This window comes from Daphnia magna, linkage group LG7 (assembly GCF_020631705.1).
Source record: "Daphnia magna isolate NIES linkage group LG7, ASM2063170v1.1, whole genome shotgun sequence".
In the NCBI taxonomy this organism is placed as follows: Eukaryota; Metazoa; Arthropoda; class Branchiopoda; order Diplostraca; family Daphniidae; genus Daphnia; species Daphnia magna.
Window position 1 is genome coordinate 283,542 of NC_059188.1, and position 21,034 is coordinate 304,575.

Sequence of the window (21,034 nt, forward strand, 5' to 3'; positions counted from 1 at the left end):
AGAGGAACAGAAAAATGCACTTGATGTCACTAAAATAGAGGCACATACTCGTACACACAGATGCTAAGCAGAGACTGGGTTCTTAATTGTACAACTGTCAAATGTTCGACAATTTGTTTACTTTTCAATCGCTGAAGGATTGGTCTTGAATCAAAACGGACTCGAAGATTGGTAGGGCAAGCACCGTTGACGTCGCAGTCATATCCTATAAGTCGGGCAAAATGAATTTGGAAGAAAAATCATTTTGTTCGAAACTCATTTTACCCGACTTGTGTTAAGAACCCAGTCTCCCCTTGGCATCTCTGCGCAAAAGATATCGAACGACGGATTCAATTCGGATTCATTCTTTCTCTGGGTTTAATCGGTGGCCTATATCTCGAGTGGAAGGCGGCATTGCATTCCCTGCTTAATAAGTTTTCAGAAAATTATCATCTCGTTTCTTTATGTGCGTAGTAAAGATTCAACATCGATACCTCTCAATTTGACCGTTGATATCTTTCCTGTCCTGGAATAATCTACCGTAATCTACTTGGCTAGGTGTTTAATCAGTTTGCGACATCCGAGGCCTGCTAGGATGGCTTCTCTGGTGCTGATGGCTGTAAATTAGAAGCAAATGGAAAACTTGATTAACTCATTTTTAAAGAATGAAAAATTAAATATTGAATAGGAATTTACCGAGTCCTTTTTTTTTTTTAGGTGACGACGTCGTACGTGTTCTGCAGTTGGTGTTGGAAGACGGGAACACGTTAGGCGTCTTGTTCTTTTATGTACAGTTTCCTCCCTTCTCAGTTGGCTGCTGCTGTTCGCTTTCTTCGAATTCCGTAGAACACGCAAGGCCAAAGTAATTCAGAGTATTTGTTTCTTTCCTTTTTTCCCCCTCCGACATAAACGGTAGTGTTGTGCGTTGAAAGACAGCAACAACAGTTTTGTTTTATTATACGCGAAGAAACGAAAGAAACAAATCATAGTCGTTTTTATTTTTAAAAAAGAGCTTTCGAAAATGGTGTGACGAATGAACCACACCCAATCAGTCAAGCAAATACAGGAAGTGCTATGCAAATAGGTCCTTTCACTGCGTCTCGATGTCGAATCGAACTTGAAAAAGAGACGTAATAACCTTCTTTTTTCCAGGAACATGCCCGGAATAAAAAAGTGTAATGGATAATTCTAGTAAAAACATTGAGTTTAAGGAACATATATCTTGTTTTTCTTTTCAATTCGTGTATGAAAACATGCCTATGCATAACGCCTAATTCCTCAATTAGAATGGTAATTGAAAATGATCTCATTTTCTGTTCATTATTTGTATTGTTTAGATCCATCGTAACAGGCATTCTCAGTGAACCATAACTATACGGTGGCTGGACAGTGCAGCGCATCGCTGGAACGAACATCGTTTTCTACGGCGATCAAAAGGTAGGCTCAAACTTTACTATAACTCGTTAACAAATGTTTATGCCTTGTGCGGGCCCCTAGCTTTTCGTCTGATTAGTTAAAACCGATCATCTACCCTTATAAGACTAATTTGTTTTTATTGACCTCGAGAGCGTAATCGGACGCAGTCTATTCAACAAACGAACCTTTCACTTTTAAGCAATGCGTGGGGTACTTTGAGGTACGGAATTTTGGCATTTCCGTTGCTTCTCCGTATTTCTGTTTTTGAACGTGCATCAGTTTCAATATGATCGGGTCGAGCTAAAAGCTTTCTTTTCATATTATACTTGAGCCACTGAAACCTGTTGATTTCTCGCATTTGATGTGCAACGAACGTTTCAAATGTTATCGTCGAGCGAGAGAAATAGATTATGGAAGGGGCTTTCATTCTGTTGGATTTTTTGCTCGTCTTCTATCTACAAGATTTGGTACACTTTTTCTTGCAATTAAAACATCATTTTCAACCAGTAGAATCAGAAGATTGGCAAACAGCAGCTCAATGGAAAGGAACGAAACACCTGAATCGTAATGAATTAACCGTCAAAGACTTGATAATTATTATTTTATTTTTTCTTATCTTTAGTTGAATTTGGGACGCGCCGGGTGGGGCTGAGCGTTCTCAACGTGATTGCTCTCGTGAAGAGATAAGACGTTTGATAGATTGCTGATTCACTCTCTTGCTCCATCTGTAGCGCAATAGATGCAACAGTTTGACGGCCAACACCTTGTGAAACGAGACTATCGGACTGGACTAATTTGTTTAGTTTCGTTGTTGTTTTTGTGCTGGCGTTACCTGAAAAATCGCCGGTGGCGATGAAAAATGAACCGGAAACTGTTGGCAGCAGCAAGTGTTTTGATCGGTCTCATCTCCATCAGTGCCCAGGTTCGCAGGCTTTTTATTTCAATTGCTTGTCTTTAACTTGTCTCTTCTCAGCAACTTGTAACTTAGTTGTAAAGCGCCGCGTTTGTTGACAGATTGCGAGTTATGTCCACACTCGCCAGATGGTAGACTACGTCTCTTCGGGACTGTGGGGCGGAGCCTTCATGATCGCCTCTGCCACTTTAATTTTACTCGAAAAGTATGCTTTCATTCAGCGTAATTGTTCTTCATTCCAAATCGGCTTTCTAGCGTTTTTGTTTTGTTTTTCGTCATTGGATTAGGCCCAAGGATCGCTGCATCCTGACGCTAACTTGTTTATCGCTCGCTAGCGGTTTAATTATGATGATCCTTTACTCTTGGAATTTGAATCGATTCTTTCAAGTCTACACAACGTGGGAAATTTGCGAATTCTACGCGCCTGGTCTCCTCATTAATCCTTCCATGTGTAAGACATTGGCCGTTGTAATGCAATACTAGTTTGATTATTCATTTAATGCGGCAGGTAAAGCTCTCGTGACTTTGCATGGACTGATGATTGCCCTCGGTTTCTTCGCCGTCCTTATCAATTCGGCTCTACTCTTCCTCACTTGCCGCCAACCCGTCAGCAGATCGCAACCAAAACACTCGCACAAATCCGATCCTTTGGCTCCTTCTAGAATGTGCAGCACCTTAATCTAAGCTGACGTGATTGACGTCCTCATTTGCCGTCTGTTTGCAATCTCCAATCGAACAGCCCGTCTCTTTGCAGACCTATTTAAATAATTTTTGGATTAAACAAATGCGACTCTAGTTCATGTTTTATCGTGTCCCGACTTGTCAGGCACCCCCAATTGCCGTACCATGTTTTCAATAGCCTAAAGCCACAATGATTGACGACAGGTGGCCGAGAACGATGTTTACACTTGACGTCAATGGTACGGATCCAGCTGATGGAGGTCTGGCACGTATATCCGTTTACGTAACGTTGTGCAGTCACTTCCGTTTCAATACCGTCGATATTGATTTTCACGCATATTTATTAGACGCTGACGATACAGTTGAACAGAAGGTAAATGACGAACGAATACGGGGGTTGTATTTCGTCGCCATGCCGTTGCTCAACACAGTCATGAAATGTTTTCTAATCTCCAGTGCTACGCTGACTGTTTTTTATTTCTATTTGTTTTCATTTCGTAATTTCGACAGCGAAAAAAATCACGTTTGGTTTCTAATTGATCCCGCCGATCCGTTAGATAACCAAAAATCGAAAGTGGTGGAACATTTGTCACATGCCGTAGGGGAATTCAGCGACGTCGACGCGTACGTTCGCTACATGACGTCCTTTTTGGCTTTGAAACCGGTTGGCGATTCCCCTGCGTTGAAACCGGAATTCGGACCTGTGATAAATGTCGTGGGTTTCCAGTACTCGATCAACCCGTCAGTCCATCGTTGCGAGAAGGTGAACCTTTTTATCATCGTGATTAGCGCACCAGGAAATTTCGTGCATCGTAAACTGGTCCGAAGGACGTGGGGCTCTCATTTGAATCGGGGTAACCACCGCGAACAATCGTCAACTCAATTCGCTTTTCTAATCGGCTTGACTAACGACACGACTGTCCAAAATGCCATTCGTAATGAGAGTATCATCCACGAGGATTTGATTCAGGTGGATCTAATGGATTCGTACATGAACTTGACTTTGAAAACAGTTGCTATGCTGCACTGGTCTTTTCATTTCTGCCCGAATGCCAAGTTTATCCTCAAATGCGATGACGATGTTTACATTAACGTGCGTCAGTTGATCACCCTCGTCAGCCGATTACCTTTGAATAGTTCCACCATCTACGGCTCGGCCGTAACTAATTTGAAGCCTACCAGACCCCGAGAGGTCGATGCCATATCTCTAGTAGTGGACGAGGACGAGATAAAATGGGCCATTAGTGAGCAATTGTGGCCGTGGTCGACGTATCCGACGTACGTCTCGGGCGGATGTTACCTCATCGACTCGGCCGCTATCGGTCCGCTATTAGCGGCGGCTCAAACGACGCCCTATTTCCCGTTTGAGGATCTCTACGTGAATGGACTGTGCGCCAGGAAAGCCAACGTTCACGTTTTAGCGTCTGACAGGTATCTCGCAATTATTCTTTAATGCAAAATTGCTGATTTCTGATGCTGATGTGCACGTAATATAGAATGCTCGGCGCAGTACTTGACGTCGTCGAAGACTTGCTGGATGAAGATTGGTGGTTGACGAAGAATTTCGTGGCGTGGCTCACCTCGTCAGCAGATGAAATGATCGCATCTCATCTTGCCACTCAAGTTTACTTCACTCACGATTGTAGAGCTGGAAGAAATCGAAAAGATGTGCGAATACCCCATTTCAACTGGTCTCACATTTTAATAGAAGCACCCACAGAAGAAGAAACGATTGCTGTTTAATGATGTAGCGAATAAAGATATTTATTTGTCGCAGGGAAGTTATTCGTCAAAATTAATTGTGGCTGCACTGGAATCCGCGCATTTTGTTCGGTCCATTGTTTCGTTATTTTTAATTGTTGAATTCAGTCTAACGTAAAGGTTGACGCCAGAATGGTGGTGGCAGCGTTGAGCCCCACGGCTAAGATGCCGCAAAAGATGAGCAACGAATCGAGGGCAACCCGTCCACCTAATGCAAATTTTCATTCGTTTATTTTAGATTAAATCTCGAAAAAATGTGCAGCAATTTTTCCGTGCTCGTCCTGCAGCCAACTCAAACAATTCACGTGACCAACTGAAGTCAAGAGCTTGCCAAGTGATTTACATAGTGTCACGTTGGAAATGTTGATGTTGCCACAATTGGGAATGGCCGATTGATATCTACTGACGCTCCACGAATACAATCCAATAATGGTGATTCCAACTAGGATACCGTAAACTGCCAAACCCTGGATGGCCAAAGTATCCCGTAGTCTTTGAAACATATTTGCGTGAACGAAGAATTAAATTTTTTTTTTTGAATTTTAACCAAAATAGGAAGGTGTGTAACGTCATGTATTACCGATTATTCAGAAGCAAGAGACTGAAAAGGACGAGGAAGAAACCGCCCCAGATACCGGCAGAAACGACATCAGGTTCTTTGAAACCGTTATTTGCTGATCGAAAAACGATTAGCTCGCAAGTCTGTAAAGCCAACACGAATGTTTGAAATCACGCAAAAATTCTAGAGCATCAAATAATCAAACCTGAAAGAAGATGGCCAAGAATCCAACGACCATCGTAGATACCGAGACCATTTTGAGAAGAAACGCCATGGTTACAATAATTTCACGTGACCGAAGAGCAGACGCAAGGAAGAGAATGAAAAGTGACGACCTGTGGAGCGTTGCGATAACAAACATCGACAGCGTGTTCCGGCGCACGTAGCCAAAGCTTTTCAGATGGGCGCTAATTGCATCGAATGCCTATGTACTGGAGTTATCGTTACCGGATGTCGGATTTCGGATAATTTTTCTAGTCCAAGAGATACACGAAAAATGCATGTCCTGGAAATTTTCTCGTCTTTTAAACATCGCTTCGTGCATCTACTCAATGTTTGATCAAGATTCGACATCTCAAAACATTGAGCCTTTGTTTGCCAATAGTTAAGTATTGACTGGATTCTTTTAGTTAATGTGTCTTTAGATGTGGGGCAGTGTCAACACCCTTTCTAATCTTGTCTCTTAATCGTTCATAGGAAGGATACGTTGCCAAATGCTGGGAGACTTGTCTGGAGAGAGAAAAAAACAAAACCAGTCCACAATCGACATGGCGCTATGGTTATCTGGCGTTGTAGAGTGCATCAACGAAATGAAAAAAAAAAAATTGTTCGACAGGTTTCGTCTGGTAAGCAAATAAATCGACTGCATTTGCTAGCTATAGTAATCGAATGTTGAGGAGGGCGGACGAGTTTATTTCGCATGTCAAAAGTGCAGAGAAATCTTTTTTAGATGAGATGGCAGTTTATTGAACCTTATTGAAATGGGCCATCCATCAGAGCCGTCCTGTGGGAGTGGGAATACAGTGTGTGATGTCAATCGCACAAACCTGCTTATTTATCTCGCCATTAATTTTTGCTAGATGCCTAACCTGGAGTTGTATCCAACTACCTTTACACACATCTACAACTCGGATGGGGGAAGAAGAAAAAAAACCAGAATCCACAACTGGTCTTTCGTTATATAAAAGGCGTCTGCGTTCGCGAGTTTTTGTTCAGTCAAGGCCAACAGTGCGATCCAGTACATTGTATCGTCGCCACCATGAAGCATCTGGTAAGTTTTTATTCTTTTTCAATGAGTTACGCAGAGTGACGATGCCTTTGTCTTTTCAGATTGTTCTTTCTGTTGTTGTGGTGGGATGTTTCGCCACTGCCCAATTACATGTCGAACGGACGAGATACAGACCCATCAATCCGTTTCGTTTCGATTCCTTTCCTTCATCCTCGCGTGTTCCGACATCAGGGGACATAGTCAAAGCGGTAGCTTCTCCAAACGTTCTAGATGATCATCAAATACGGTTAATGCTAGACGCCCATATTGTGTGTCTTACAGAATTGAAAGGTTGGTACGAAAATTCAAGTTAGATAATAAGAACATTTAGGCATTCAATATTTGGATGAATTAATAAACAGGTACAAAGCAACGATTGATGGACACCAATGCTGTTATCGAACAGTTTAAGGAGGAGGTGAGAGAAGATATTCTGCGTTTACACACACAATTGGCTGCGATCATTACGAACGTCGATTTGGAAGACGTAAAAATCCAGTTGAACGGTAACAATTGAATTCGATGTGGTATTCAGTTGAAAACAGAACTTAAATCGCTGCTCTATACTTTCCAGCAAATTCTCAACTTTTGGCCAACACTGTCATCAACCTTCAAGAATTGGAGGATAAGTTAGAAGGTAATTTACGCAGTCAATAGGAAAGACAGTTGGCACGCAATAACGTTATCTTTCTGGCAGTTACGAAACAACATACGTCAGACGTGTTGACGCGTTATCAAAACGAAATGAATGTCACAGTCGAAAAACTCGAGGAGAAGCAGCGCGGTATTAATAGCACAAGGGATCCATCACAAGTTCAAATTCAAGAAATAATTCTTCTTTTACAGAAACTGCTGACAATGTGACAGACGCCCATTATGAAATTGCATCTCTGACAACCGAATTGGACGGTAATGAAACTAATATTTTCTAGCACGAGTTTCGCATTAACCAATTCGCTCATTTGTTTTTCAGCTGTTAAACAACAATCGAAGGATACATACAATTATGTGGAAGAGCTTAAAACCGGCTGGACAGCCACGGATTTTGCTGTTGCCGATCTTATGAGGGATTTGAATGGTATAATTGATGGAGATTAATGAACTATTGAAAATTTTGACTGCATTTTTCTCATTGTAAATGGCACTTGACAGTTGCAAGAGAGGAAGCGTTGGCATCCAATGTCCGGATTGAAGAACTGGCATCGACATTGAATGGTAACTTTTTCTAAGTTAAATGTTATAGATAACGAGGAGACGGAGGATGTTTACAAACAAATATTTCCTACAGCGAGAACGAGTCCCAGCTCTATAGGAGAAATGCCAGGATCCTGTGCGGATTTGAGACAAATTGGACACGTCAAGAGTGGATTACACTTGGTTATGGGGGAGAAAGGCGTTGAAAGCGTTTATTGTGACTTCACTTTAGAAGGTCAAGGTTTAAATTCTTGTCTTGCATACGGTTTCACTTGTAACTTAAATATTTATGCAGAAAAGGACAAGTGGATTGGATATACTGATGTCAAAACGGCGCCGGTGTATTTCTCTGTGCAAAGAACTAGTCGATTTAACAAAACCAACGTTCCAATTCCATTTGATCTCGCAAAATCCGCTATCGGAAACGCCATGAATTTGACGTCGGGAGTTTTCACGGCACCCAAAACGGGCACCTATTTTTTCATTTTCAATGGATTGGCCGAATTCGATACAACCTCCAACGTCATCCCTTACCTGGCCGTTGGTCTTTTCCTCAACAAATCGGGTAACAGAATCGCCTTGGCTTTGACGGAAGAGGCTCACACCATAAAAGACCAGTATAGAGGTCAACGTGTTCCATTGGCCCTTCAAACAACAATTCAGCTTCAAGAAGGAGATCAGGTTTGGTTGGAAATCTTCGGCGAATCGGGAACGGTATCTCTGTTCGATAACAAAAACAATCACTCGGCTTTCACCGGATGGCTGATGGAGGAAGAGATGTCCTTGTGAACGTTGTCTTTGTGTCAGTCTGTTGATTGAACTATTTATTCAATTTTCCTTGAGAAACATTGCCGTGATTTTTTGTTCCGTAGGTTCTTAAAAGAAATTGAAATTTTTCGTTTTTTTCATTCTTTGCATTTCAGTTGGTCGGTTATGTAACGCACAGGGATGAGAATTAGTGTAGTTGGCTGTGGGGTTTTATTAGTTTCTAATCCACCTGAAATAGATTCAAATTGCCTGTGGCGTAAAGGAACTAATCCTTACACTTTCTGGGTACCTTAAACTGATTTTAAGTAATCGTTTTATGTATTGTATATTTCCCTCGTATGATTACTGAGTAGTGATAATAAAATATACGCTGGCGGCCATTGGTGTGTCTTTGGCGTAGCTGAGTTATTTCAGGAAGCCATGCTGTGTTGCCTTTTAAAGAAAAATGTTTTTTTTTTTTTTGTTTTTTTTCAATTTGCATTCCGAAAAAGTGGCACGTTCCAAGCTGCAAAGTCCCGCCTACTCGCAGACGAAGTTTTAGATTTTTACAACGTGGTGCAACCATTTCTTCCTCGGAAGAGGACATAGGATTGCATTTGCTTCTAAAAATGTTGGCTTACTCAATTGCTAACGCTACGGTATCAAAGGTTTGTGTTCTATCTTGGTTATTCTGAACTATTAAGACAACTATAGGGTCACTTGGAAGGGATGGGAAAAGAGATATGACGCTGCAGAAGGTGTTACACGGTAATTGGCAATAAGTTAGAGCTCACAAAAAGTTTAGCAAACAAAACAAATAGCCCATTCCTGAATTTCTTGTCCAGAATAATTTGTATCGTAGCTTTTTGTTTGACCCTTTTACAATTCTGTGTAAATGCGTCAGGACCTCGCGTAGTTTCGGCTTGAACTTATGGGTTACAGAATTTTCGATTTCAAACCCACATAAAAATTCGCTCACAACATCGGTTTTTGTACGTTTTTATAACAAAACCAATGGCCCAGTTAAGAAATAAAGAGCTCTCACTTTCAGCTTGTTTTATCTGTATCCTGCATAATATTCATTTTTCTTTAGAACAAAAAAGATGGAGTGTCAATTTGCTGAGTCTGCTGTATTACTGGTAAATCTTAAGAGCATAAGTATTAAGGACAACTAACTGAGGGCACTCAAGTTATTAGACAACATGAATTTTTAACAATCATAATTTTAAATCTATTTATATCTGATAGCTGATTTCGAAATTCACGAAAAACAGAAACAGCGATAAAACGGAAAACATTGGAATACCGGCAGAATTTGATGAATTAATGGTTTCTTCAATCCAAGACGAGTAAGAGCTAATCCTCGTATATCCGCTGGGATGACCTTTCTGGCAGCCTTGATCCGATCCAAAAGAGATGATTCCAATCTGCTTCCACGTCCCATCCGGCTGTTGGAAATTCATGGGGCCGCCACTGTCACCCTGGATGAATATCCCCCAAAATGATGTTTTCAAATGTTATATAGAGAATTAAACCTACTATGCAAGTTCCACTGCTATTGGCCCCACTAGTGCAGATAATTGCGTCTGTAATGTTGCTGCCATAAGTGAGACTGCATTCGCCATTAGAAATAACTGGAACTGTCATCTTGTGAAGTACAGGGCTCATGGTAGGACGGCCTGCACGGTTGTCCATTACGTTGTTATTTTAATATTCTTATTATTTAGAAAGAAAAAAACAAGTTACCATCATAAGTGATACCCCATCCGGTAACAGTGACGGGACTATTGACGTAATCCGGTTCGCTCGAACTCGCCAAGCAAACGGGGCTGATATATTCTGTGGTAACAAATAATCCCCATTTTTTTTTTTTTCGTTAGTGATTATGCAAACGAGCTAATGAAATTTTTTACTTTGTACAGCAAATGATATTTACGTGAGAGTTTGACGGAGGATTTCAGTTTAATTAGAGCAATGTCTCCAACCTGCGTAGTAGGATTCCAGTCAGGGTGAACGAAATTCTCACTGCTCGAGTATAACTTCTGGTTGTCTTCTGACACCGTACGGTCGTGTTTGCCCAGGTAAATGTCAACGTAATTAACCGTTTGTCTTTTTATGTCGTCACAATGAAAATTAATCACTTGCATTCTTAACAGGTCAATAAGTCATGAAAAGAGTAATATCGTTAATCCATACCCTGGTACGACGAGACAACGTGCAGCTGTGAGGATCCATTTATTGGAAATCAAACTACCTCCGCAGGCGTATGCATTGCCTCCTTTCATCTCTACCTGGAGGAAGGCTTGCCAGGGGAACTCGTTGGCTATTGCCTGTTCTCCTCCAGTAATCCTGTTATTTTCCAAGCCGGCCGATATCCGATTGCTTTTAGCTACTCCGCAACCCGAAGACGTCTTACTAATTCTAGTGCTGCCATCTGCTGCCGGTAAGATTTGCGGCCTTTCCATATTGAACCCGACATTTAAAGCAGATGTGGCATCGTGACTGTTTAAACTGATTTTGTATTTTTCGATAGCTTTGCCATCAGAAGCGTTGGAAGAAACACCAGCCACAGCCACAAAGATGGTAACAAGAGTGAAGAGCCGCATGGGACGATGAGTTTGGTAAGTTCCACTATACAATTGACTCGCTAGCTAGAGCTACTCGTTCTGCAAACAATTCGATTTCTTTTGTTTTTAAGGCAGTAGTTGTTCGGATTTCCTGTGCGTTATATCTTGAGATGCGTCAAGTGGCTTTACAGGCACATTTGCCATCACAAACTAAACCGTTCGAGTGTTTTGAATAATCTGTTGACATAAGCAGAAATTTTATCTTGCGGTTACCGTCAGGTCTCTTTTCAAATAGGTTATCGATAAAGTAGATTGACGTGATAGATAAGACATAAAGTTGCGTCTTTAGTTCAGTAAATATTAAACTAGTCACTCCAGTCATTGCAAAACATGTCACTATGACGCAAAGAATCAACAGTACCTAATGAATTTTCACGATTTATGTCGTTCGATGATTAATGCGATGTTAAATGGCCCTTTAAATAGCTCGATTTACCTAACGGAATTTTAAAAAATGTTATTAAATGGCTACCATTTTTGCTTTTGGAACGATATAGCCAAGGACCTTAGTAGTTTATGGGTGGTACAGCATTTCGAAACATAAAGGGGAATTATCGGTTAGAAAATATCATCGATATTTGTTTCCATTTATTCTGCAGATCTCGTAAGTTGACCGTTAAATTCCACGTATAACAAATTATCGATACGGCCGATGATGTAGTTAAAAAAAAAGGTTTACATACGAACTTCTTACTAATGTATTTTATTTGTTTTATTTTTATTTGTGTTGTGGATAGGTACAGCAGTTTAGCAAACATTCGGTTGATTCAAATGAAATTCTTTCTCTGGCGATGTTACAAAAACATATCGTGCATGGGCGTATTTTTTATGGAACAAAAGATGGTGCTTTTGTGGCAATGATACCGTTGACGATTACAGCCAAAATGCCGCTGATGATCATTAAGGAATCGATGGCAGCTCTGTCACCTGAAAAATGTACGTATGCATAAAAAATAATAATAAATTCACATAAATACGTCTTTATTATTTTGTAAATAGAATCGATAATTGGTAGGATATCAGAGATGATCAATAACTTACAAATTTTGAGAATAGGTGACAAACCGCAATTAGCTATCTCTTCCTGATAGATATCAATGCTCCACGAATAGAGTCCTATTAACGTGATACCAATCAACGTGGCGACTATTGCCATTGCGTTGACGACTGCACTCGATTTCAGCCTACAGGTAAAAGCAGTTGATGATTTATGAGTATTTTTCCCCTCCGTCACAAAATGAAATATCTAAATTCGTATATTGACTTTTTCGTGATCAGGAGCACACCGAAGATGACTAGGTAAATTCCTCCCCAGATGCCTGCACCCGCTTTATCCGGATCCCAATTCCAATCCAATACTGAATAAATGGATAATGCCGCTATCTTTTTACGGATAAATTAATTGACTTCTTGAGGAATAAAAGTATAACATCCAATTACCTGCAAACTGAACGCTAGAAGACCCGCAAGCACATTGGTAACACACAGAATTTTGTTCATGTTTTCACACAAAAATTTATCGTATTAAGAAAGAAAGTTTTAACCCGCCAAATAGAGTCGATTTCGTGACTTTTTAAATAATGCCTACAAAAAATCGAATGAATTACAACTTATATAGTGTGGTGTGAGATCGAAACTTGATAAAGCCCATATATTTCAAGGTATTCTCCGATAACCACCGAACGTAACCTATTGTTTTATTTTTAGGTTAGCGTCACTTAGCGATGGTGAAATCAAAATTGTGTAAATTCGAAATGATATCTGAAGCCATATGGAATGCCACTCAAGCGTTCAAGGACCAATGCCACTGATAAAAGAAACGCTAAAGTGTCAAGGAGTCTTTTATTACTATTCAAATGTCAACGGCCAGTACGTTTGCACGCAATCGGATTCAAGAGGCACGTCGAACAATTCAGCCGTTTTGTCCTCATTGCGGTGGCGCCACTGTTTTTCGGTCACGTTCCAATGTCCTACACGTCAACATTTGTCTCACGTCATAGGTGAGAAAGTGACTTTAGTTCGCTTAATGATGCCTCGACACATTCTCAACGTTGTAGTAATATTTATTTCGTTTTGTTTTACATTTAGTAGGTAAACAGTGTGTATATTGTGCCAAATGTTTTAAGCCAAGACGTTAACCATATAAGCAGCTTTTGAGCCTATAAACACGTTGAGGATGACGATAAGACCACCGCTGCAAATCAACAACGAGTCGATGGCGACTCGGCCACCTATACAAAAAAGAGAAAAAGCTCAGTTAGAAATAGCTCCTGTAATGTAACCGAAGAATAGAATCATTTACTCACATAATCCAATTTCGTTACTAAATATAAACAATTCACAGAAATCGATCAAATCACTGTACAAGCTAATGCTCCACGCGTGCAACCCAATTAAAGTGAAGCCTATCCATATGGAATAGACTGCCAGAACTTTGATGCTACCACTATTCAGCCTGCGTATACAAAATTTATGGAAAATTAGCAGCGGTAATCAACGGTATCGGTAAATTTACAGGTTTAAAATTACATTCGTTTTTTCAGCAAAGAAGCAAACAAGACGAGGAAGGCTCCACCTCAGATACCCGTACACACCAAATCCGGGATGTAGGTTGCATCACTAACTGCTAATGCCGCAATCTGTGTGGGTAGCACAGTGAAACGTGGTTTTTAAAAATGTGCCGTTCAAACAATCTATTAATTGTAATTTGTAGTTTCCTACCTGCAGGCTGAATGCGAAAATCCCCAGGAACACATTTCCAAAATAAAATAGAAAATCAGAATTCATTTCTACTTATTGCACCTACAATTTAAAGCCGAATGATCGAGTTGGATAGCTACTGATAAATGACCAAAATCTAATGCGTAGTTTTATTTATATGTGCTGCCGATAACACAAACAATTCAAAACATGCACAGGATCCCCTTGGTGGGAGCACAAATGCATCGTCGTTAAATATATAGCATAAAAACTTGTGCTGCTTATCTACTCAGTAGACTATTGCAGTTCATTTAAACATGGACATGGGTAATTCCAATGATAATGGATCTTAATTCCGATTCTGTTCCAACAAAAAGCAACAATTGTCGCATGTCTTCTGACAGGACTACCGTCATGTCGTTAGTACTTCAGGTGCAATAAATATCTGTATGGATCCGCATTCCCTGACCGTGCTCGTGAACCTTATTTTGCAATTCCTGAAATTGAAATAAGGTCACCGTTTAATAGAATTCAAGAGAAAAGAAAACAAATGACATGTTTATGTTCATCAACGCCATTTGTTCATTAGGGATATGTTGTTTACACAAAATTGTTTTAAATCTTATCTCCTGGGATTTGCTCAATGGCCGAGGGCAAATCGCAGCTGCAGCACGTTGTCTCGTTATTATCACCCAGTAAGGCCTGAAAGGACAAATATGCTACCTGCCTTTGTATATATCGACAGGTTTTAACGTAGCATCAACGAATACAGTGAGAAATGGCAGCTGCAGCGTGTGCCTCGTTGGAGGAAACAGAGAGCTTCATAACATGTAGTATTTGCTTGTGTGAATTTGATGCAGAATTCAGGAAGCCCAAATTTTTGCCTTGTGCTCACACTGTTTGCCTTAAATGTTTAGAGGTTTGTCCATGATTTTGCAATATATTTTTATAAACATGACTTTGAATCTTTTTTTCTTATGCAGGAGATTCACAAAAATTTTGTCATAGCTTGCCCACTCTGTCGAAAAGAGTTCTCGTATCAGGACAATGTCACATGCCTTCCCAACAACTCTTATGTGCTGCACATGCTAAGGTTAACAGAAAAAAATGCAGAACCTGCAAGTAAACCTGATCTAGAGGGGTATAATAGTGATCCACAATTTTATTTTTTAGCTATAACGTTGGGCTACAGCATTGTCATCCAATTCTATTAGGAAACCTACATGGTGCCTCACATGTGGTGCCGTGGCTAAACAAAGCTGTTCTGTTCATTCCATTATTGATGTTACAGCCAACACAATCAAGAATTTTGAATCACTCTTGAATCTCAGAGATGATCTCAAGAAAATGAGGGATCAAGGCCAAACAAAATTAGCCTTGGCCATTGAAAAGAGAAAAGAAATTCAGACCCATTTTCAGCAACTATCTCAGTCATTGAAATTGGTTTTGCATGAAGTCACTGTACAAGAAGATCAAAATAATCTCCTTCTTGTTGAAATGATTTCTCAACTAGAGGCGAACAGTCCTCAATTACGATCTCGCCTTTCATCCTCCGAAATGATAACAGGACAAGACGACCAAGATCCTATTTTATCCGAATTGATGTCTGTAGTCGATGGTTCCAAACCAGAAGATAGTTTTGAAATTCTCAAAGAAAAAATGAAGAAAACTCTCCAGTCCTACGAGAGCAAGCTGGCCGAAGCAGTTGCCATGGCCAAGTCTATCACGTATCAAAAGAAGAGCATAATATCTGTTTGGCTTACTGACTCCAACAATCAAGCCATTCCCACATGGGACTTGCTGGAATCGGGGTTCAACACGTATTGGCCAAATGACACCTGTTTGTCGCCAACAAAACGCGATTTTCTGCTTTTGTCTCACATCGTGTTTTCTATACAAAAGAGGGGACAGAAGATAAACAAACAATCAAATTCAGATTTCTCTGCTGTGTCCTCCAAGGCGAAACCTGTTGCGACCAAATTAGGTGAACCTAGTTCCTTAGTGAAGACTGAAAGTTCCTTAGTGAAGACTGAAAATACTAATACAACGGTCAAGTTGGATCCCTCAACCGAAAAATTTGATCTCAACAAGTCGACATTGGTAGTGGTTGTCCGTCGACACGGCACTTTAAAGGGCGCTGTCCATATCAGGCTGTCCTCTAGCTGTGATTCACCATTCATGCAGCAATTGGGTAAAATCTGCTTCCACTCGTCGAAACAATTTAGCAATGCCATTGGAAAAGTGAGTGAATTATTCAAGAAATTAAATGAAAACTCTTATTTGATTTTATAATGTCGATAGACTGTTCCCGATGTGTTTCTCTTGCTTCCGGCCTGTAAGGACCTGGCGGATTTTTCCTACAACGGGTTGACTGGTCTTCCGCCTACACGCCACTACATGGAAGCCGGAATATCTTTGTGTCCGGATGAAAAGGGCGTTTTTAATAGCTGGAATTTAGTTTTTGCTCTTCGGCATTTTGAGCAGAAAAAGAACGAGATGCACTTGAAAACTATCCAGCCCATCCATTTTATTGGCCAAGTGACAGAGGGCATAGATGTTATCGAAATGCTCAGTTGGACGACCAAGCACCAGAGAAGTGGGTACACTTTCACTCTGGAATCGCGTTAGTAAGCTTCCAGCACACGACTAGCGTTTAGGTGCCAAAGTAATCATTATAATTTTGTTGTTGTTGTTGTTTTATTCATTTATTTATTCTGCATTTTCAGGAGGAGCGAATTTTAACAAATGAAGTGATTTTGCCATTATAATTTTTGGAGGAAATTATGAGTTGAGAGTTTCTTCTTTTTATTATTCTCCTTTTTAATGGCCAATAGTTTAATTTCTTTCTGCTAATATCTATCTCGTAGTTTCTTGTTGCCAACCGATAAGATAATCCGGCCATTCAAAAACAAAAGCAATAGTAATTTTACCAAGTCTCCAAAACTTTTAAAGGCCGAAATGTAACCAATAGCAAATTTGGCAAGGAAATCAAAAGTTCTGTAATAAAGATATCCGCAAGCACCGGATTACAAACAACTCCAACTTATTTCATGATAAATAACTTAATTTTTTTTGTTTGTTTGTTCAGGTAGACCTAGGCTGCAATTCCCTGCATCCATCCACTGGGAAGGTCACGTTGAATTTAAGCTATAGCGTTTGGGCTTCTTTTTGAGGCGATAAAGGAATTGGCGGCCAGTAAACTGTTGACAGTGATGATTAAAAGGCCACAAATTGCCATACAGAAATCCAAGGCAACTCTGTTACCTGAAAAATCAAGGTGTTTTTAGTTTAAGAGCCCAAGTCCACATTTGTGTTTTCCGAAAAAATATTAAGGATTCAATATCGTACATAATTTCAATCCATAGACTATCGTGGGAATCAACTTGCAATTGTGGAGTAATCCTTGATTGCTTCTAAGGCTCTTTGAGTAAGAAATCAGTAGCGTGATACCAATCAACGAAGCCTTCACTGCCATTCCAATGATGATTCTCTTGGTTTTCAGCCTGTAAACATAGTTTGTGTAAAACAACATAGCACTTACAGGCTTTAAGATGCTCACGTGAAACTCACTTTTTACTGATGAGAAAAAGAGCAAATACGACCAGGAAGATTGCTCCCCAGATCTCTACAGAAGCACCGCTTGAAGCCGTGAAGCCTAAGATGACGAAAAGACCCAAGAATAGGTTACTTATTGCAAGAACAGTCTCCATATGAAGAAAACGATCAGATCTGTGCAGAAATTGGTCAATTCATTCATCGAACGGAAATGGGTGTTCTGTAAGTGCCATTCCCAAACTGAAAAACGAATCTATACTGTGTATGGTATGTAGACTAATGAGCTCATAGATGAAAGGAAGTGAATCAGCTAAAGTGATAACGAGAAGGTCGTGAGTACTGTAAAGTCAGCATGATGTTAAATCGCTGATAAGGAGGAAAACAAAACCAGAAAGGTAAAATAATCATGCGCGAAAAGTAAAGAATTGGCGCCAACCGCTAGGTGGCTTCCGGGGTTCTCGCAACGTGTTCGAGCAATTCAACTTGTGAAATTTTGTAGTCCACAGACTCTACACGAGAACGTGTAAAGTCAATCATTATTTGATTTGTTTGAAAGGTAAGCATAAAGAAATTTTAAAAGCAACATGAAAAGAGAAAGGAACAGTCTGATAACCATTGTTTTATCAGAGAGCTCTTATTATACTGGTATCAGGTCAAGATGACTTTGCCCATTATTCTAAATAACGAAATTCCAAAGTCTTTTTTGGTCTAATTGCTTGGACAGTTATTGCTGTTTCTATGGTTGGTGTAGATTATGAAGTTTATGAGCCTGTTTTGTGACAAACTAAAATGTTGTGTAATAATTTCAAGAGAAAATTCAAGCATTGCCCAGTGTAGACGTCAAAGAGCTTTATGGGCAAAAGATTTCTTAGAGTGTATTTTGATGCTAAATTTCTATTATACATTTATCTTTACAGGCACTGCAAGGTTTCGATGTATTCTTGACAATGAATATATATTTAGTAAACAGAAGTCAAATGCAATAATAAAGGCACAAACAATTCAGGCAGTTTAAGGTATGTTACCCTAAACAGAAATTATGACTGGAACTCGAATGATTTCTAATTGTCTCCCACTAACTAGAGAGACGTTTCAATGGGTGTAGAACTACCACTAGAAGGGGTGGACGACCCACGACGTGAGTTTGTTTGAAAAGATAAATGTCTACGGACACTAGCTGCATTGCTGCTGGTAGCTGACGAAACGGTGGCTGTATCGTCATCTGCCGAACAACTGTAGTTGATGTTACAGTGCATGGCAAAACCTTTCGTTAGAACGGCGTTCTTGCAACGCTATTCGTTGATTTTTAGTCCGTTTTTTTAGTTTGCAGTTTGTCACCGGAGTCTTGCTTACCGTGTATTGCCATATGTTTTGCAGTTTACGTTTGCCGAGCATTGTAAAGAGGCAAAGAAAAAAGTATTTCAAACACACAGATGCTAAGGAGAGAGACTGGGTTCTTAATTATGCCACTGTTAAATGCTCAACAATGTGTTCACTTTCAATCGCTGTAAAGGATTGGTCTTGAATGAAAACGAACTCAAAGATGTGTAGCGTCGACGTTCCAGTAAATATCCTATTAGTCGGGCAAAATGAATTTGGAAGAAAAATCATTTTGTTCAAAACTCATTTTACCCGACTTTATATTAAGAACCCAGTCTCCCCTTGGCAGCTCTGCTTAAAAAGAAATTGAACGACGGATTCAAGAGGCTGGTTTAATCGGTGGCACATCTCGGATGGAAGCCAGCATTCACTGCATAACAAGTTTTCAGAAAATGATTATCTGGTTTCTTCATTTGCGCAGTAAAGCTTTAACGTAGATACCTCTTAATTTGCCTTTGGAATGGGGAACGTTCCTTTTAATATCTTTCATGTCGTGGAGTAATCTACCGTAATTGCACTGGGTGGTAGGTGTTTAATAAGTTTGCGACATCTGATTTAGGATAGGTTAGGATGGCGTCCGGGCCAGCTGACTGTTAAAAGCAGTCAGCTGGATTATTTTTCCCATTTTTCATTTCGAAAAACTCAAGGAACAGCAGCGCGGTATTAATAGCACAAGTGATCCATCACAAGTTCAAATTCAAGAAATAATTCTTCTTTTACAGAAACTGCTGAAAATTTGACAGACGCCCAATATGAAATTGCATCCCTGACAACAGATGTGGAGGGTAGTTAAATTGATATCTTCTGTCAGACGTTAAACAACAATCGAATGATACTTACAATTATGTGGAAGAACTGAAAGCCGGCTGGACAGCCACGGACATTGCTGTTGCTGATCTTATGAGGGATTTGAATGGTATAATTGATGGAGATTAATGAACTATTGAAAATTTTGATTGCATTTTTCTCATTGTAAATGGCACTTGACAGTTGCAAGAGAGGAAGCGTTGGCATCCAATGTCCGGATTGCGGAACTGGCATCGACATTGAATGGTAACTTTTCCTAAGTTAAATGTTATAGGTAACGAGGAGACAGAGGATGGTTACTAAAAATATTTCCTATAGTGGCTACGCTACTGAACTGGGACAGTTCAATAGGAGCAATGCCAGGATCCTGTGCGGATTTGAGGCGAATTGAACACGTCAAGAATGGAATTCACTTGGCTATGGGGGAGAAAGGCGTTGAAAGCGTTTATTGTGACTTTACTTCAGAAGGTAAAAGTTTCAATTTCTGTCTTTCAAACAGTTTATCTTGTAACTTAAATATTTATGTAGGAAAGAACCGTTGGATTGGATATGCTGATGTCAAAACGGCGCCGGTGTATTTCTCCGTGCAAAGAACTAGTCGATTTAACAAAACCAACGTTCCAATTCCATTTGATCTCGCGAAATCCGCTATCGGAAACGCCATGAATTTGACGTCGGGAATTTTCACTGCACCCAAAACGGGCACCTATTTTTTCATTTTCAACGGACTGGTTGAATTCGATGAAACCTCCAACGTCATCCCTTACCTGGCCGTTGGTCTTTTCCTCAACAAATCGGGTAACAGAATCGCCTTGGCTTTGACGGAAGAGGCTTACACTGTGAAAGACCAGTATAGAGGCCAACGTGCTCCATTGGCCCTTCAAACAACAATTCGGCTGCAAGAAGGAGATCAGGTTTGGTTGGAAATCTTGGCCCAATCGGGAACGGTATCTCTCTTTGATAACACAAACAATCACTCGGCTTTCACTGGATGGCTGATGGAGGAAGAGATTTCATTGTGAACGTTGTCAATCCATTGATCAACAAGCTATTTATTTAGTTTTCCTTGAGAAATAATGTTGTGCCTTTATATTTCTGAAAAGAAATGAACCTTTTTTCGTTCTTTTATTCTCTGCATTCAAGTTGGTCGGTAATGTAACACACAGGGCTGTGGGTTTTTATTAATTTTTAATCCACCTGAAATAGATTCAAATTGCCATGATAACTGGCAAAAATCACCAAATTTCCCTTTTTCTTTTGGCGTAAAGAGACTATTCTTTACACTTTTTGGGTACCTCAAACTAATTTCAATTAACCGTTCATGTTTTAGTATTACATGTCTGTATTTCCCCCGTGTATGATTATTCAATTGTGATTATCAAATATATGCTGGCGGCCATTTAATATGTCTTATAAATTGGGTATAGTGGGAAGTCATGCTATGTTGC

At 40.0% G+C, this 21,034-nt stretch overlaps 9 protein-coding genes and 1 non-coding gene across 15 annotated transcripts in view; 4 read left to right on the top strand and 6 right to left on the bottom strand.

Annotated features, from left to right (window-relative positions):
• Nucleotides 1–21,034, bottom strand: part of LOC116927040 — a 37,241-nt gene that overhangs the window by 4,053 nt on the left and 12,154 nt on the right.
• LOC116927214 lies at nt 2,020–3,103 on the top strand. Its single transcript, XM_032934247.2, has 4 exons — nt 2,020–2,317; nt 2,410–2,513; nt 2,596–2,759; nt 2,817–3,103. Exons 1-4 carry the CDS (start codon nt 2,255–2,257, stop codon nt 2,990–2,992), a joined length of 507 nt encoding a protein of 168 aa, XP_032790138.1. The 5' UTR covers nt 2,020–2,254; the 3' UTR covers nt 2,993–3,103.
• Nucleotides 3,180–4,770, top strand: LOC116936054 (lactosylceramide 1,3-N-acetyl-beta-D-glucosaminyltransferase A-like). Its single transcript, XM_045176940.1, has 2 exons — nt 3,180–4,420; nt 4,486–4,770. Exons 1-2 carry the CDS (start codon nt 3,180–3,182, stop codon nt 4,730–4,732), a joined length of 1,488 nt encoding a protein of 495 aa, XP_045032875.1. The 3' UTR covers nt 4,733–4,770.
• Nucleotides 4,733–5,670, bottom strand: LOC116927185. The gene is made up of 4 exons (XM_032934199.2): nt 5,515–5,670; nt 5,331–5,452; nt 5,094–5,242; nt 4,733–4,958 (listed from the first exon to the last, which is right to left on the bottom strand). Exons 1-4 carry the CDS (start codon nt 5,668–5,670, stop codon nt 4,855–4,857), a joined length of 531 nt encoding a protein of 176 aa, XP_032790090.2. The 3' UTR covers nt 4,733–4,854.
• LOC116927071 lies at nt 6,011–20,990 on the top strand. Of its 2 annotated transcripts, XM_045176943.1 has the most exons (12): nt 6,011–6,154; nt 6,389–6,579; nt 6,639–6,867; nt 6,939–7,082; nt 7,151–7,213; nt 7,274–7,360; nt 7,423–7,485; nt 7,550–7,654; nt 7,729–7,791; nt 7,865–8,005; nt 8,066–8,094; nt 20,144–20,990. In XM_045176943.1, exons 2-12 carry the CDS (start codon nt 6,568–6,570, stop codon nt 20,606–20,608), a joined length of 1,401 nt encoding a protein of 466 aa, XP_045032878.1. In that variant the 5' UTR covers nt 6,011–6,154; nt 6,389–6,567; the 3' UTR covers nt 20,609–20,990. The 2 variants fall into 2 exon arrangements, with proteins under 2 accessions (XP_045032878.1, XP_045032877.1); XM_045176942.1 differs by lacking the exons at nt 6,011–6,154; nt 20,144–20,990 and having other exon boundaries at nt 6,417–6,579; nt 8,066–8,918.
• On the bottom strand, nt 9,629–11,320 carry LOC116933805 (brachyurin). Its single transcript, XM_032941503.2, has 5 exons — nt 10,714–11,320; nt 10,454–10,626; nt 10,264–10,356; nt 10,057–10,196; nt 9,629–9,998 (listed from the first exon to the last, which is right to left on the bottom strand). The coding sequence occupies exons 1-5, from the start codon at nt 11,121–11,123 to the stop codon at nt 9,753–9,755; spliced, it is 1,062 nt and encodes a 353-aa protein (XP_032797394.2). The 5' UTR covers nt 11,124–11,320; the 3' UTR covers nt 9,629–9,752.
• On the bottom strand, nt 11,842–12,743 carry LOC116927224. The gene is made up of 4 exons (XM_032934257.2): nt 12,585–12,743; nt 12,409–12,527; nt 12,186–12,328; nt 11,842–12,071 (listed from the first exon to the last, which is right to left on the bottom strand). The coding sequence occupies exons 1-4, from the start codon at nt 12,642–12,644 to the stop codon at nt 11,971–11,973; spliced, it is 423 nt and encodes a 140-aa protein (XP_032790148.1). The 5' UTR covers nt 12,645–12,743; the 3' UTR covers nt 11,842–11,970.
• LOC116927221 lies at nt 13,192–14,069 on the bottom strand. The gene is made up of 4 exons (XR_006649522.1): nt 13,866–14,069; nt 13,674–13,783; nt 13,451–13,599; nt 13,192–13,375 (listed from the first exon to the last, which is right to left on the bottom strand). It is a non-coding gene; the product is annotated as an uncharacterized LOC116927221 (transcript).
• Nucleotides 14,223–18,842, top strand: LOC116927064. Of its 5 annotated transcripts, none has more exons than XR_006649518.1 (8): nt 14,223–14,763; nt 14,828–14,985; nt 15,059–16,085; nt 16,146–16,501; nt 16,571–16,631; nt 16,933–17,955; nt 18,317–18,415; nt 18,483–18,842. XR_006649518.1 is itself a non-coding variant. In XM_045176938.1 (5 exons), exons 1-4 carry the CDS (start codon nt 14,623–14,625, stop codon nt 16,470–16,472), a joined length of 1,653 nt encoding a protein of 550 aa, XP_045032873.1. In that variant the 5' UTR covers nt 14,224–14,622; the 3' UTR covers nt 16,473–16,501; nt 16,571–16,880. The 5 variants fall into 5 exon arrangements, 2 of the variants coding, with proteins under 2 accessions (XP_045032873.1, XP_045032872.1); XR_006649516.1 differs by having other exon boundaries at nt 14,235–14,763; nt 16,146–16,509; nt 16,571–16,843; XR_006649517.1 differs by having other exon boundaries at nt 14,235–14,763; nt 16,146–16,509.
• On the bottom strand, nt 16,820–17,554 carry LOC116927227. Its single transcript, XM_032934260.2, has 3 exons — nt 17,415–17,554; nt 17,193–17,347; nt 16,820–17,108 (listed from the first exon to the last, which is right to left on the bottom strand). Exons 1-3 carry the CDS (start codon nt 17,552–17,554, stop codon nt 16,987–16,989), a joined length of 417 nt encoding a protein of 138 aa, XP_032790151.2. The 3' UTR covers nt 16,820–16,986.

Coding starts and splice junctions, on each gene's coding strand:
- LOC116927214 (XM_032934247.2), top strand. CDS start 2,255: ATGAACCGGAAACTGTTGGCAGCAGCAAGTGTTTTGATCGGTCTCATC. Junction 2,514..2,595: donor ACTTTAATTTTACTCGAAAA/GTATGCTTTCAT, acceptor TCATTGGATTAG/GCCCAAGGATCGCTGCATCC. Junction 2,760..2,816: donor CCTCATTAATCCTTCCATGT/GTAAGACATTGG, acceptor TTAATGCGGCAG/GTAAAGCTCTCGTGACTTTG.
- LOC116936054 (XM_045176940.1), top strand. CDS start 3,180: ATGATTGACGACAGGTGGCCGAGAACGATGTTTACACTTGACGTCAAT. Junction 4,421..4,485: donor CACGTTTTAGCGTCTGACAG/GTATCTCGCAAT, acceptor CACGTAATATAG/AATGCTCGGCGCAGTACTTG.
- LOC116927185 (XM_032934199.2), bottom strand. CDS start 5,670: ATGTTTGTTATCGCAACGCTCCACAGGTCGTCACTTTTCATTCTCTTC. Junction 5,453..5,514: donor TCTTGGCCATCTTCTTTCAG/GTTTGATTATTT, acceptor TTGGCTTTACAG/ACTTGCGAGCTAATCGTTTT. Junction 4,959..5,093: donor CATTTCCAACGTGACACTAT/GTAAATCACTTG, acceptor AATTTGCATTAG/GTGGACGGGTTGCCCTCGAT.
- LOC116927071 (XM_045176943.1), top strand. Junction 7,792..7,864: donor ACTGGCATCGACATTGAATG/GTAACTTTTTCT, acceptor TATTTCCTACAG/CGAGAACGAGTCCCAGCTCT. Junction 8,006..8,065: donor TTGTGACTTCACTTTAGAAG/GTCAAGGTTTAA, acceptor ATATTTATGCAG/AAAAGGACAAGTGGATTGGA.
- LOC116933805 (XM_032941503.2), bottom strand. CDS start 11,123: ATGCGGCTCTTCACTCTTGTTACCATCTTTGTGGCTGTGGCTGGTGTT. Junction 10,357..10,453: donor ATCCTCCGTCAAACTCTCAC/GTAAATATCATT, acceptor TTGTTACCACAG/AATATATCAGCCCCGTTTGC. Junction 9,999..10,056: donor ATAGCAGTGGAACTTGCATA/GTAGGTTTAATT, acceptor ATATTCATCCAG/GGTGACAGTGGCGGCCCCAT.
- LOC116927224 (XM_032934257.2), bottom strand. CDS start 12,644: ATGAACAAAATTCTGTGTGTTACCAATGTGCTTGCGGGTCTTCTAGCG. Junction 12,528..12,584: donor TTCTAGCGTTCAGTTTGCAG/GTAATTGGATGT, acceptor ATCCGTAAAAAG/ATAGCGGCATTATCCATTTA. Junction 12,329..12,408: donor GTGCTCCTGATCACGAAAAA/GTCAATATACGA, acceptor TTTTACCTGTAG/GCTGAAATCGAGTGCAGTCG.
- LOC116927064 (XM_045176938.1), top strand. CDS start 14,623: ATGGCAGCTGCAGCGTGTGCCTCGTTGGAGGAAACAGAGAGCTTCATA. Junction 14,764..14,827: donor TTTGCCTTAAATGTTTAGAG/GTTTGTCCATGA, acceptor TTTCTTATGCAG/GAGATTCACAAAAATTTTGT. Junction 14,986..15,058: donor AGTAAACCTGATCTAGAGGG/GTATAATAGTGA, acceptor CAATTCTATTAG/GAAACCTACATGGTGCCTCA.
- LOC116927227 (XM_032934260.2), bottom strand. CDS start 17,554: ATGGAGACTGTTCTTGCAATAAGTAACCTATTCTTGGGTCTTTTCGTC. Junction 17,348..17,414: donor CTTTTTCTCATCAGTAAAAA/GTGAGTTTCACG, acceptor CTATGTTTACAG/GCTGAAAACCAAGAGAATCA. Junction 17,109..17,192: donor AGTCTATGGATTGAAATTAT/GTACGATATTGA, acceptor TTGATTTTTCAG/GTAACAGAGTTGCCTTGGAT.